Below are 14,801 nucleotides of genomic sequence, written 5' to 3'. Positions count from 1 at the left end.
CAATCTTCCAGCCTTCAAAACGTCAACTCCCATTCCATAATGAAATGGATCTCACTAGCCAGAGGAGAAGTGAGTAATACTATCAGAAATCCAAATGTATCAACAACTGTATGAGAAACAGGGATAACTGATCTAGAAAGCAGGTAAAATAAACAATTGCTGAGTCAAATTGTAAAAAGATAAGCAATAAATAATTCATCCTCCATGTTAACTGTATTAACATACTACCAATTAATTCTAATCACTTATTTCTCCTTAGAAGCCTGATGGTCAATTATAAATTTATGTCACCCAGACCACCACTACCATAAACAAATCATGTAATCAATCATCCATTATGGAAAGAAATTGCATCACTGGCAACAGCATTTCCAAATGTAAAAAATGCTGTAAACTGCCAGCCCAAGATACTCATTACAACCTTCAGTATGAAGGCATAAATAATATAACTATAAATAATAAATTCTGCAATAGGTTAAGGTTTGACTGTGTATTGGAAAGAATGATTAAATGTTTACCTCTCCATTGTATTTTTAAAATTTTTGTCCAGTTTTATTGCGATATAGTTGACATACAGCTATATAAGCAATGATTATAAGCAATAATTATAAGCTATATAAGCAATGATTTCACTTACATACATCATTAAATGATTACCACGATTTAGAGAACATCCATCATCTCATATAGATACATTAAATAAATAGAAACAAATATGTGTCGTTGTGATGAGAACTCTTAGGGTTTACTCTCCTAGCAACTTCCAAATATAACACACAGCAATGTTCATTATCTTTATCATGTTGTACGTTACATCCCTAGTAGTTCTATATCTTACAACTGGAAGTTTGTACCTCTTGACTGCCTTCATCTATCCCCCCTCTGGTAGCCACAAATCTAATCTCTTTTTCTATGAGTTTGTTTATCAGTTTGTTTTTGAAGTATAATTGACCTACAACTCTATGTTAGTTCCTGGTGCACAACATAATGATTCAATGTTTCTATAAATTTCAAAATGATCATGAGAAGTCTACTTGTCATCTGTCACCATACAAAGATATTACGTAGTTATTGACTATATTCCTCACGCTGTACATTTCATACCCCTCACTCATTTATTTTGTAACTCAAAGTTTGTACCTCTTAATCTCCCTTACCTATTTCTCTCCTCCCCCTACCCACCTCCCTTCTGGCAACCACGTGTTTGTTCTCTGAATCTATAACTCTGTTTCTATTTGATTTTGTTTGCTCATTTGTTTTGTTTTTAGATTCCACATATAAGTGAGATTGTACAGTATTTGTCTTTCTCTGACTTAATTTCACCTAGCATAATACCCTAGAGGTCCATTCTTGTTGTCACAAATGGCAAGATTTCATTCATTCTTATGTGAGTAATATTCTATTGTGTGTGTGTGTGCATATGTGTGTGTATATATATATATATATATGCCACATATTCTTTATCCATTCATCTACTACGGGTCTCTAGGTGGCTTTTATATCTTGGCTATTGAAAATAATGCTGCAATGAACATAGGGGTGCATATATCTTTTCTAATTAGTGTTTTCATTTTCTTTGGATAAATGCCCAGGAGTGGAAGTGCTGGATCATATGGTAGTTCTATTTTTAGTTTTTTGAGGAATCTCCATACTGTTTTCCACAGTGTCTGCACCAATTTACAATCTCACCACAATGCACAAGGGTTCCCTTTTCTCCACATCCTTGCCAACACTTGTTATTTGTTGACTTTTTGATAATACCCATTCTGATAGGTCTGAGATGATATCTCATTGTGGTTTTGGTTTTCATTTCCCTGATGATTAGTGATGTTGAACATCTTTTCATGTGCCTGTTAGCCATCTGTATGTCTGCTTTGCAGAAATGTTTATTCAGGTCATCTGCCCATTTTTAAAATTGGGTTGTTTGGTTTTTGGATGTTGAGTTGTATAAGTTGTTTGTATATTTTGGATATTAACCCCTTGTCAGATATATCATTTAGAAATATCTTCTCTCATTCGGTAGGTGGCCTTTCATTTTGTTGTTAGTTTCTTTTGCTGTGCAAAAGCTTTTTAGTTTGATGTAGTTTAATTTATTTATTTTTGCTTTTGTTGTCCAGCCTGAGGAGACATATCCAAAAAATATTGCTAAGACTGATGTCAGAGAGAATACTGCCAATATTTTCTTCTAAAAGTTTTATGGTTTCAGGTCTTACATTTGAGTCTTTAATCCATTTTAAGTTGATTTTTGTATATGGTGTGAGAAAGTAGTCCAGTTTGATTCTTTTGCATGTAGCTTTCCAGTTTTCCCAAAACCATTTATGGAAGAGGCTGTCTTTTCCCCATTGTATACTCTTGCCCCCTTTGTCATAGATCAATTGCCCATATAAGTGTGAGTTCATTTCTCAGCTCTTTATTCTGTTCCATTGATCTATGTGTCTGTTTTTGTGCCAGTACCATGCTGTTTGATGACTGTAGCTTTGTAGTATAGTTTTAAGTCAGGGATGTGATACATCTGTTTCATTCTTTTTTTCCCTAAGATTGTTTTGGCTATTCAGGATCTGTTGTGTTTCCATACTAATTTTAGAATTATTTGTTCTAGTTTTGTGAATGCCATTGGTATTTTGATAGGGATTGCATTGAATCTGTAGACTGTCCTGGTTAGTACGGTTATTTTTACAATGCTAATTCTTCCCCCAAGACTGAATCAAGAAGAAATAGAAAATATGAATGAACCACTTATCAGGAATGAGGTTGAATCAGTAATTTTAAAACTCCTAACAAACAAAAGTCCTGGACCAGATGGCTTCACAAATTCTACTACACATTTAGAGAAGAGTTAACACCTATCCTTCTCAAACTATTCCCAAAAATTGCAGAAAAAGGAATGCTTCCAAACTCAGTCTACAAGGCCAGCATCACCCTGATACCAAAACCAGACAAAGATATCACACACACTAAAAGAAAATTATATAGGTCATTATCACTGATAAACATAGATGCAAAAATCTTCAACAAAATATTAGCAAACTGAATTCAGCAATATATTAAAAGGATCATACTCCATGATCAACTGAGATTTATCCCAGGGATGCAGGGCTGGTTCAATATCCACAAATCAATCAATGTGATACACCACATTAACAAACTGAAGAATAAAAATCATACGAGCATCTCAATAGATGCAGAAAAAGCTTTTGACAAAATTAAACATCCATTTATGATTAAAAACTCTCCAGGAAGTGGGCATAGAGGGAACCTACCTCAACATAATAAAGGCCGTAGATGACGAGCCCACAGTTAACATCACACTCAATAGTGGAAAGCTGAAAGCATTTCCTCTAAGAGCAGGAACAAGACAAGGATGCCCACTCTCACAGAGAAGTCCTAGCCATAGCAATCAGACAACTAAAAGAAATATAAGGAAGACATAAAACTGTCACTCTGTGCCATTGACATGATAATATACATAGAAAATTTTAAAGACTCTAGCAAAAAAACTACTAGAACTCATCAATGAATGCAGGATACAAAATTAATATAAAGAAATCTGATGTGTTTCTGTACACTAACAACAAACTATCAGAAAGAGAAATTAAGAATACAATCCCATTTACAATAACAACCAAAAGAATAAAATACCTGAGAATTGGGAGTTCCCCGGTGGTCTAGTGGTTAGGATTCAGTGATTTCACTGCTGTGGCCCAGCTTCAATCCCTGGTGGGGGAACTGAGATCCCTTAAGCCGCAAGGAGGTGCGGCCTAAAAAAAAAAAAAAGCCTGTCAATAAATCTAACTAAGGAGGTAAAAAACCTGTACTCGGAAAACTATAAGACACTGATGAAAGAAATTGAAGATGACACAAATAGACATACCGTGCTCATGGATTGGAAGAATTAATATTGTTAAAATGACTTCTCCATTGTATTCTTACCTTTGACTCACAAACAAGCACCTCATACTGATCTTTTAAAAGACTGACAAAAAATAACAACAAACCTTCCCTCGATTCTATTCTTTTATTGAGCTACCATAACAGGCAAGGGTGCTTTGGTCACTACACTTCTGAAAGAGCTGACTCATATCCTCTACTTCTAACTTCATTCAAGTAACATTTTAATCACTACAATTTAGTTTCTACTCCCACTGCTCCATGGAAATGGCTTTTTGGAAGTAATTGCCAGCATCTTGGTTGGCATATCTTTTGGTTGGCCTTGTTTAAGTCTTCAGTCTTCTGAACATCTCTGCAACTTTTGTGGCACTTCTTTATTTTGACCTCTCTGACCTTTACTTTTCCTTCTCTTCTACCCCTTAAAACATATTCCCAAGGACTGTCCTTGAACTTGCTATGTACATAAATTTAATGTGATGTCTACTTTTAAATAGGACAATATTTTCTCTCTTCTTTTAATATTCTAATCTAAATAGTTGATTATTACCCCATTCCTTACTAAAAAAGAAATTACAGGGGCATTTTAATTCAAAATGTTTTCTCCTTTGAAGCTTTTCATTTTCAGTTGATTCAGAGCAGTGATGGAATTAATTTAAAATGTTACAAATAAGACAATCCTAATCAGACATTAAGTTTACACATTTCACTAGGAGGAACTTGTTTCAATATACACAGCCTGCTAAATTTAGTTTCTATTGAATATTTAGACAGGATATAAAAACAAATCTATAAATTGAACCATGTGAAATGGCCAATATTCAATTTTGTTTTGAATATAAAAATGGCAATTTTGTATGGTTCAATCTAATATGCTCATTTTAATCATGGAAATAGATCTCAATGAAATTAAACCTAATAAGTGTAAATTCAGATCCTGGAGATCTCAAAATTAAGTCTAGTGCTTCAAATCTTTACAATAATATGGAAATTTCTAGATTTGCTCATATTAGCAGCACCTCAATAACAAAGTTAGCATCTGGACACTTTTGTTCTCTACACGTTGTGCAATTGTACTGGTGACTTTAATTGAAATATTCCAGAAATAACAAAGCAAATAACACAGTGCCTCATAAAACAAGTTGGCCAAAGTACTGTAGATTGTTTTGCCCTCAACTAAGGGCACCTTAGTACTGTAAAGTCAGGAAAACAAGTGCAGTATTCAAGAATTCAAACACTTGGTGACCTTCCTCTAAAACTAAGCTGTGTATTTTTCAGTCTTATTCTTAATACTTACATGATATACCAGTGTCAATCCATATATTAATAAGTCTATGTATTAATGAGGTTTGCACACGTCCACACAGTGATTTTGAACAATCTCCATATAAACTGGAATTTTTGGAGTAAAATATTACAGTATTTATGACTGTAATAGTTTGTCAAACAAGCCATGCAATTATCAGAGGATTGTGAAAATTTTGCCTTATACTATGATTACAAAAATAAAAGAGCTTTTAGTCAGTAGAATCTTTTCCCCCCAGCTTTATTAAGATATAATTGACATATAACATAGTGTAAGTTTAAGGTGTATACTTGATATACTGCACTTATATATTGCAAAATGATTACCACCATAGGGTTAGCTGTCACCTCCATCACGTCATGTAATTACCATTTCTTTTTTGTGGTGGGAACATTTAAGATCTACTCTCTTAGAAACTTTCTAATATATAATACAGTAATATTAACTAGAATCACAATGCTGTGCTTAGATCCCCAGAACCGATTTGTCTTATAACTGGATTCTGTATCCTATGACCAATATCTCCCTGTTTCCCCCACCCCCAAGCTCCTGGTAACCGCCATTCCACTCTTGCTGAGTCTGATTTTGTAGATTACATATATAAGTGATATCATACAGTAATTGTCTTTCTCTGTCTGACTTATTTCACTTAGCATAATACCCTCAAGGTCCATTCATGTTATTGCAAATGGCGGATTTCCTTCTTTCTTATGGCTGAATAATATTCTATTATATATATATATTATATATATAAAATACAATTCCTTTATCCATTCATTTGTTGAAGGAAACTTAGGTTGTTTCTTGGCAATTATGCATAAAACTGCAATAAACATGGGAGTTCGGGTACATTTTCAATATCCTGTTTCCTTTCCTTTGAATATACACCCAGCAGTGGGATTGCTGAATTATAAGGTTGTTCTATTTTTAATGTTTTGAGGAACCTCAATAATGTTTTCCATAGTGGCTGTACCAATTTACATTCCCACTAGCAGAGCACAAGGGTTCCCTTTTCTCCACATCCTCATCAGCATTTGTTATCTTTTTGATGATAGCCATCCTAACAGATATGAACTGATGTCTCATTGTGGTTTTGATTTGTATTTCCCTGATGGTTAGTGATGTTGAGCACCTTTTCATGAACCTGCTGGCCATTTGTATATCTTCTTTGGAAAAAATGTCTATTCAGTCCCTCTTCTGCTATTGAGCTGTATGAATTCTTTATATATTTTGGATATTAACCCCTTATCAGATATATAATTTGCAAAATTTTCTCCCATTCCAAAGGTAAGGTTGCCTTTTCATTTTGTTGATTGTTCCTTTTGCTGTGCAGAGGCTTTTTAGCTTGATGTAGTCTCACTTATTAATTTTTGCTTTTGGTGTCATATCCAAAAAATCATTGTTAGGAACTTTCCCCCCTATATCTTCTTCTAGGAGTTTTATGGTTTCAGGTCTTGTGTTTAAGTTTTAAATCCATTTCAAGTTAATTTTTATGAGATAGGGATCCAGTTTCACATGTGGTTATCCAGTTTTCCCAACACCATTTATTGAAGAGACTATCCATTCCCCATTGAGTATTCTTGGGTCCCTTTTCAAATATCAGTTGACCATATATGCAAGGGTCTATTTCTGGGCTCTCAATTCTGTTCCATTTGTCTATGTGTCTATTTTTATACCAGCACCATACTGTTTTGGTTACTGTAGCTTTGCATTTAGTTTAAAATCAGGGAGTGTGATGCCTCCACCTTTGTTCTTCTTTCTCAGGATTGCTTTGTGGTTCCATACAAATTGTAGGACTTTTTTTTTTTTTTTTTTCTGTGAAAATGCCGTTGGAATTTTGATAGGGATTGCATTGAATCTATAGATGGCTGTTGGTAGTATGGCTATCTTAACAATATCAATTCTTCTGATCCATGAACATGGGGTATCTTTCCATTTGTTTGTGTCTTCTTCAATTTCTTTCATCAGTGTCATAGTTTTTAGTGTGTAGATCTTTCACCTCCTTGGTCAAATTTACTCTTAAGTACTGATATTTTACTTTTTTCGATGCTATGGTAAATGGAATTTTCATTATTTCTTTTTCAGATATTTCATTGTTAGTGTACAGAAATGCAACTGAATTCTATATGTTGATGTTGTATCCTACAACTTTACTGAATTTTTGATTAGTTCTATCAGTTTTTCTTGTGGCGTCTTTAGGATTTTTCTATATGTAAGATTATGTAATCTGCAAACAAAGTCAATTATACCTCTTGCTTTCCAATTTGCATGCCTTTTATTTCTTTTTCTTGCCTGATTACTCTGACTAGGACTTCTAGTACTGTGCTGAGTAAGAGTGGTAAGAGTGGGCACCCTTGTCTTGTTCCTGATCTTAGAGGAAACGTTTTCAACCTGTCATCAATGAGTATGTTGTGAACTGTGAGCATTTTATATACGGCCTTTATTATGTTGAGATGTTACCTCTATACCCAATTAGTTGAGTGTTTTTATCACAGAAGAATGTTGTATTTTATCAAATGCTTTTGTTGCACCTATTGAGGTGATTATATGGTTTTTATCTTCTATTCGACTAATGTGGCACATCACATTTACTGATTTTCATATGTTGAACCATCTTTGCATCACAGGGATAAGTCCCCCTTAATCACTGTACACTTTTTAATTTGCTGTTGAATTTGGTTTACTAACATTTTGTTGAAAATTTTGCATCTTTATCCATAAGATCTAGTTTTATTTTCTTGTAGTATTCTTATCTGGATTTGGTATCAGGGTAATGCTGGCCTCATAGAATGTGTTTGAAAGTGTTTCCTCTTCAGTTTTTTGGAAGAGTTTGAGAAGTGTTGGCATTACTTCTTTAAAAGTTTGGTAGAATTCACCAGTGAAACCATCTGGTCCTGGGCTTTTCCTTTTGGGAAATTTTTTTATTACTGATTCAATCTTCTTACTCATGATTGGTCTGCTCAGATCTTCTATTTCTTCATGATTCAGTCTGGGTAGGTTGTATATTTCTAGGAATTTACTCATTTTTTTCTGGGTTATACAATTTGTTGGCATATAATTGTTCATAGTAGTCTCATCATCTTTTGTATTTCTGTATTCTCAATTATAACGTCTCCTCTTTCATTTATAATTTTATTTGAGTCTTCTTTTTTCCTTAGTCTAGCTAAAGATTTGCCAATTTTATCTTTTCAATAAATCCAGCTCTTAGTTTTATTGATCTCTTCTATTGTTTTTCCGGCCTCTATTTCGTTTACCTATGCTCTGATCTTTGTTGTTTCATTCCTTCTGCTAACTTTGGGCTTAGTTTGTTTCTTCTTTTTCTAGTTTCATGAGGTGTTAAGTTAGGTTGTTTACTTCAGATCTTTATTTTTTTCCCTAATGTAGGTGTTTATTGCTACAAACTTCCCTCTTTTGCAGCATACCGTATGTTTTGATATGCTGTATTTCCATTTTTGTTTCAAGATATTTTAAAATTTCTCTTTTGATTTCTTCTTTGACCCATTGATGGTTCAAGAGAGTGTTAATTTCCACATTTTTGTGAATTTTTAAGTTTTCCTCTTGTTATTGACTTCTAGTTTCATACCATTGTGGGCACAAAAGATACTTGGTATGATTTCAACCTTCTTAAATTTGCTAAGATTTGTTTTGTGACCTATATGAACTATCCTGGAGAATACTATGTGTGTGCTTGAGAAGAATTGAGTATTCTTTTGCTGCTGGATGGAGTGTTTTGTATGTCTGCTAGGTTCATTTGGTCTAAGTAATGTTGGTTACAGTCCAATTTTTTTTTTGGTTTTATATCTGGATTATTTATCCATTGTTGAAATTAGGGTACTGAAGTCCCCTATTATTGTATTGTTACAATACGATAATATTTATCCTTTCAGATCAGTTAGCATTTTCTTAATATATTAAGGTGCTCAATTATGGATGCATATATATGATTCTTATATCTTCTTGATGAATTGACCCCTTTACCATTATATAACGACCTTCTCTGTCTCTTGTTATCATTTTTGGCTTTAAGTCTATGTTGTCTGATATAAGTATAGCTACCTTGCTCTCTTTCGGTTTCCACTTGCATGGAATGTTTTTCCTCTCTTCATTTTGAGCCAATGTGTGTCCTTAAAGCTGAAGTGAGTCTCTTGTAGGCAGCATATAGTTGTATCTTGTTTTTGTTTTTGTTTTTTTAATCCATCCAGCCACTACATGTCTTTTAATTGGAGAATTCAATCTATTTACATTTAGAGTACTTATTGATAGGTAGGGACTTAGTAATGTCATCTTTTTTCCCTGGCTGTTTTGTATTTCTTGCGTTCCTTTCTTCTCTTGCTACCTTCCTTTGTGAACTGATGATTTTCGGAAGTGGTATGCTTTGATTCCCTGCTCTTTATGTTTTGTGAATCTACTGTAGATTTTTGCTTTGTGGTTACCATGAGGCTTACATAAACTATCTTATACATATATCAGTCTATTTTACACTGATAATAACTTAACTTCAATCACGTACAAAAACTCTACACTTTTACTCCCCCCTTCAAGCTTTTGATGTCACAATTTACCTCTTTTATATTGTATATTCATTAACAAATTATTGTAGCTATAGTTATTTTTAATACTCTTGTCCTTTAACCTTTATACTAGAGTTAAGTGGTTAATACTCCACATTATAGTATTATTCTGAATTTGACTATACACTTACCTTTACCACTACATTTTCATGTTTCTATGTTACTAATTACTGTCCTTTCAACTCGAAGAATTCTTTCAGCATTTCTCATAAGGCAGGTCTAGCAGTGATAATTCCCTTAGCTTTTGTTTGTCTGGGAAAGTTCTTTCTCTCTCCTTCATTTCTGAAGAACAGCTTTGCCATATAAAATACTCTTGTTTGGCAGCTTTTTCCTTTCAGCAATTTGGATATATCATCCCACTCTCTCTTGGCCTATAAGGTCTCTGCTAAGAAATCCACTGATAGTCTTTTGCGGGTTCCCTTTTAAGTTATTAGCTTTTTTCCCCCTTTTGCTGCTTTTAAGAGTCTCTTTGATTTTTGACACTTGTATTACAGTGTATTTTGGAAAGGAGCTTTTTAAGTTAATTTTGTTTTGATGACATATGAACTACATGTACTTGGATATCCGAATCTCCCCCCAGGTTTGGGAAGTTCTGTCATTATTTCTTTAAATAAGTTTTCTGCTCCCTTCCTGCTCTCTTCTTCTTCTGGAACTCCAGTAATTCACAACTTGGCTCTTTTGAGGGCAGCCCATAGAACACATAGGCTTGTTTCACTCCTTTTCATTCTTTTTTCTTTGTACTCCTCTGACTGGATAATTTCAAAGTTATGTCTTCTGTCTCACAGATTCTTTCTTCTGATTGATCCATTCTGTTTTTGCTGCTCTCTAGTACATTTTCTATTTCATTTCATTGTATTCTTTATCTCAGGGATTTGTATGGTTTATGACTCCCTTTTATTAAACTTCTCATTTTGTTCATGTATTTTTGTCCCTGATTTTGTTGAATTGTCTTTGTTTTCTTGTAGCTCATTGTGTTTCCTGGTCAACAGCTATTTTAAATTCTTTATTGAGTAAACTGCAGATCTTCATGTTTTGGGGTTGTCACTGGAAGATTGTGATCCTTTGGTGGTATCATGTTACCTTGATTTTTCATGTTTCTTGAAGTTTTGTATTGTTTTTGCTTTTGAAGTAGCAGTCACCTCCTCTAGTCTTTACTAACTGCCTGTAGGAGAGAGATACCTTCTCTGAACACACCTGCTAGGTGTTCTGAGGCTATCTCAGACCTTCTGTGAATACACCTGCTCCACGCTCCTTTCTCTCTCTTGTGGCAAAATACTTAAGCTTATCTGCCTTCTCTGGATTCTACAATACAGCAGGCCAAGTGCTGACAGCGTCTGCTTTCCCAAAGGTGGCTAAAGCTCAAGTTTGTAGTTTCGCCTTTGCCTGCAGATTTCAATCCAGCTTTCTGCATGTGCTCACTAGCTGTCTGTCAAAGCTCACTCTCACTGCTGCCATTAGCAGTGCACAAAGGGAGCTGGCCACAGCGTGGTAGGGGTGTCTGGGTGAGGCAGAGCACTGAGGGTTGTCCATGGGCTAGCTGGGCGGATCCAAGGTGAGGTGGTCCCAGCAGCTGGTGGATGGGCTTCTTGATAGAGTCTACAACACAGTTAGTAAGATCCGCTTCCCTTTAATGCCCTCTGAGAGTCCCATCTGCCACTCTCCCAGCATCTTCCCACCCCCTCCCACCAACCCCCTTGTCTTGTAGCTCACAATTCAGTACTCTGGATGGGGCAACAAAGAAATGAGCCCCCTTGGCAACGTTCCACACAGCTGGGGAGGTTGCTCACACACTCTCACTTTCCCCCACAGGAGAAATCATGGGCTGAGATATCTTTTGGCCCTAAGCTGTGTCATCACCTTGGAGGAAGGGTAATGTGGGTAAAGTCAAGCTATTTCTCTAATCTACTCCAGTGCTTCCAGATGCATATTTTTTTTTACTCCAATGGTGTGCTGAAAACTCTCACCTAGAAACCTGGAGTTCCACAAGGCTCTCATGTCCATGGATGAGTGCCTAAGATAGTGTTTTCCAGGGGTTCCCAGTCTGTGGCTGAGAGGGTATGGAGTCTCTTCATGGGCCACTGCAGGGTCCACAGCTGAGACCAAGGTTTGTCTGCCTATTTATCAAACACACAGGTGGGTGACACCTTTCCCAGGTCACTTGGCATTGGGTGCTGGATGCCACAGCTCCCTCAAAGGCACTTTTGTCCATGGATGGATGTCAAGTTTTTGTTGTTGTTGGGGAGCAAGGGGACAAAAATGAGGGACATCTTTTGCTACCATGATACTGATATCAGAATTTTATAACTGAAAGTGCACTTGTTCTCTCTAGGGTAACTTTCATTCCCACAATCATTAAGTCTGGAAGGGTAATAATTTTTTTTTAATTTAAATTTTGTCCACTTCTCTTGACTAGTAAATCCTCAATATGGATCCTGTTTTAGAAGAGCCAACAACTACCAGTCATTCTTCTATTTCTGTCCTAAAACAGTCACTTCCACCAAAAGGCTGTAATATGTATCTCAAGATAAGACCAAGAATATATAGCTTGATGCTCTGTGGGAGGTGGAGGAGGAGCTCAATTTTAGGTGCTCAAAAGGCATCTAGTTAAGCAGGTAGAATGAGTCTGCTGGACAATCTTAACCACCAACAATATATGGAATAATATAGAAAGCTACTCGTACAGTAGTTCAAAATGCAGTCACAGAAACATTCTACCAGTTGGTAGAACACAGTAACAGCAGTATATATGCAAAAATAATACTTAAAAATGGAGACTGAAATGTAGATAAGACTGTCAACAAGTAGCATGGCCTTAGCACATGGGAAAGGAGGAAGCACAAATTGAGAGTAAAAAAAGGGTCTCTTTGAAATGGGTTATAAAGAAAAGACTTTTGAATCAAGAACTAACCCAGGGACTCCAACTTGGTACAAGCTGAATGGGTATCAAGGATAAGACACAAAAGGTCAGAACTCAACCACAAGTAAATATGATCCAATAATTCAGTACTGGGTTACAGCTCCTGAAATCTTGCAAGTCTAGGCGCTAATTAGGCCTGGTCATGCTTTTGAGTGGTGTGTATCTAAACACAGTGGTAAGGAATAAAAATGGCTCTAGCTTAGGGGAGAGGGCAGATGCAAGGGCTAAGAATGATACAGGAGTTGATAAAGGAGAACAGTGTATATTTCACTGGATTGACAAGCCTGCTGAACCCTTATTTAACCACCAGTTATTTTTTTTTAAATAAAAAATACTGAATCTCTATATTTAAACAAAGAGCTTTTCCCCTTCTCTAATAGATACTCAAGGAAAAATGACAAGCCTAGAATTAGCATTTAACATTGAAATAACATGTTTCTTGCAACATGTTATGAGCTTCCAGAAGCAGCACAGGAAGAAGACTCACCAAATATACACCATATAACCATGACATTTCTGAGAGATGAAGAGACCGAGATTCTTTTCTGGGATTAAAACAAGTAACACAGTAACTTTTCTTTCTTCCAAGTCTGCGAAGCAATCTCCTTCATGCTTCTCTTTCAACATGAAAAGTTAATGAACAATAAGTTTTTAGCATAAAAAGTATATATAACATCATCCAATATGGGTAAACATAAATTTACCCCAACTACCTGAAAACTCTGCTTTTAAGTAGGCAACACACACACAAAACAACTTAAATTAAAATACAAAATAAACAAACAAAAAAACATTATTTTTTGGAAAAGCACTGCATATGCTGCAGGTTCATAGGCAATATTTTATATTAAACGTAAATCTCACCCAAATTCTATTAAAATTTCTTTAAAATTTCTCAAAATTGTCAGCCATTATATGAATATTATCTTTTTCCTAAAGGAATACTCCGATATTTTGCATTTCAGATATTTTAAGAGTTTTATTTGGCAAAGAGAAGCCTAAGAATTTTTTAAAAAACATTTCCAGAGGGAACACCCTTTACCATAAAATAAATTTGTTTAATTTGGGAGGACAAATGTATATTTCTGACATATGTGCCAATTTTACAATTAATACAAAAAAGATAAAGTTAGTTGAAATATTTTAAAAATGTAAAAACCAGTCCAGGCAACATAACTATACAATCTTGCTGTAAAAGTTCTTATATCAAATTCCATCCAAAATATTTATGCAATATACTAAATTCAGTTGCTCAAGTCACTCTTCACTGCCGGCTGGCTTTTCCATTTTCTGTTGTCTCCATTCTGAAAAATAGGAGGAAAAAAATGAGTTGGTAAAATAAAACATTCATTAACTACCAATATTTTTTCTCCTTATCTAACTTTTAAATGAAATTAAAATTTAATATATTCATAGAACAGAAGAATGTAAGCACTTTAGAAAACGACTAAAGTTAGGGTTCCCCCTGGTTAGTTTAACTTCCTCATTTTGCAAATGAGTGAAAATTGAGGCAGGTCCAGAGAGACTACATGACTTCCCCAAGGTTTCATTTCAAAGGCCACTGGTGTTTTTCACTATACTGCTCCAAGCAAACTAAGGAAAAAAATCTCTTCCATTTTGATAAGGATTTATTTCCTTTTCCACTAAAGAAATTCCTTTATCAATACACTTTTAAGAGAATTTCTTCCAAAAAAGATTAAAATAACCATTTAAATTATTTTAGATTTATTCTAATAAATCTTCAATTATTTTTAGATTTTAGATTTATTCAATTAAAATCAATATTCCTAATACCGTATTACTTACTAGGAAAATATTTTCTCCCTGTTATTTTATACAAGAGTCAATGTTGCATACTACGTTTTCTCTACAATTTTTCCCTCTATGATGTTTAATGAACATTCACGGTTAACAATCAATAATATCAGGTCTTTTACAAGTACCAAGAATCAAAGAAGGTAATTTTTTTTCTCTTCCTAAGTAACACGTATGAGTCCATAATATTGTAAGTAATAAAAGTTATTATAATAAAAAAATTGCTGAACACAACAAACAAGCAGTGTTTATTTTTTTTAACTTACTATAAGGCAATTAACAAAACTAATTTCTACAATAATGAATA

General features: G+C 34.7%; 1 protein-coding gene across 3 annotated transcripts in view; it reads right to left on the bottom strand.

The window, feature by feature from the left end:
- Nucleotides 1-13,689: 13,689 nt before the first annotated feature.
- Nucleotides 13,690-14,801, bottom strand: part of INTS13 (integrator complex subunit 13) — a 33,329-nt gene continuing 32,217 nt past the window's right edge. For 2 of the 3 annotated variants that reach the window (XM_061204725.1, XM_061204726.1), the window contains one exon: nucleotides 13,690-13,983. In XM_061204725.1, the coding sequence (XP_061060708.1) occupies nucleotides 13,944-13,983 (40 nt within the window). In that variant the 3' untranslated portion in view covers nucleotides 13,690-13,943. The remainder of the gene's footprint in view (nucleotides 13,984-14,801) is intronic. The other variant, XM_061204727.1, reaches the window with a different exon arrangement.

This window comes from Eubalaena glacialis, chromosome 11, assembly GCF_028564815.1.
Source record: "Eubalaena glacialis isolate mEubGla1 chromosome 11, mEubGla1.1.hap2.+ XY, whole genome shotgun sequence".
Classification (NCBI taxonomy): domain Eukaryota; kingdom Metazoa; phylum Chordata; class Mammalia; order Artiodactyla; family Balaenidae; genus Eubalaena; species Eubalaena glacialis.
This window is presented reverse-complemented; position numbering and strand designations above follow the sequence as displayed.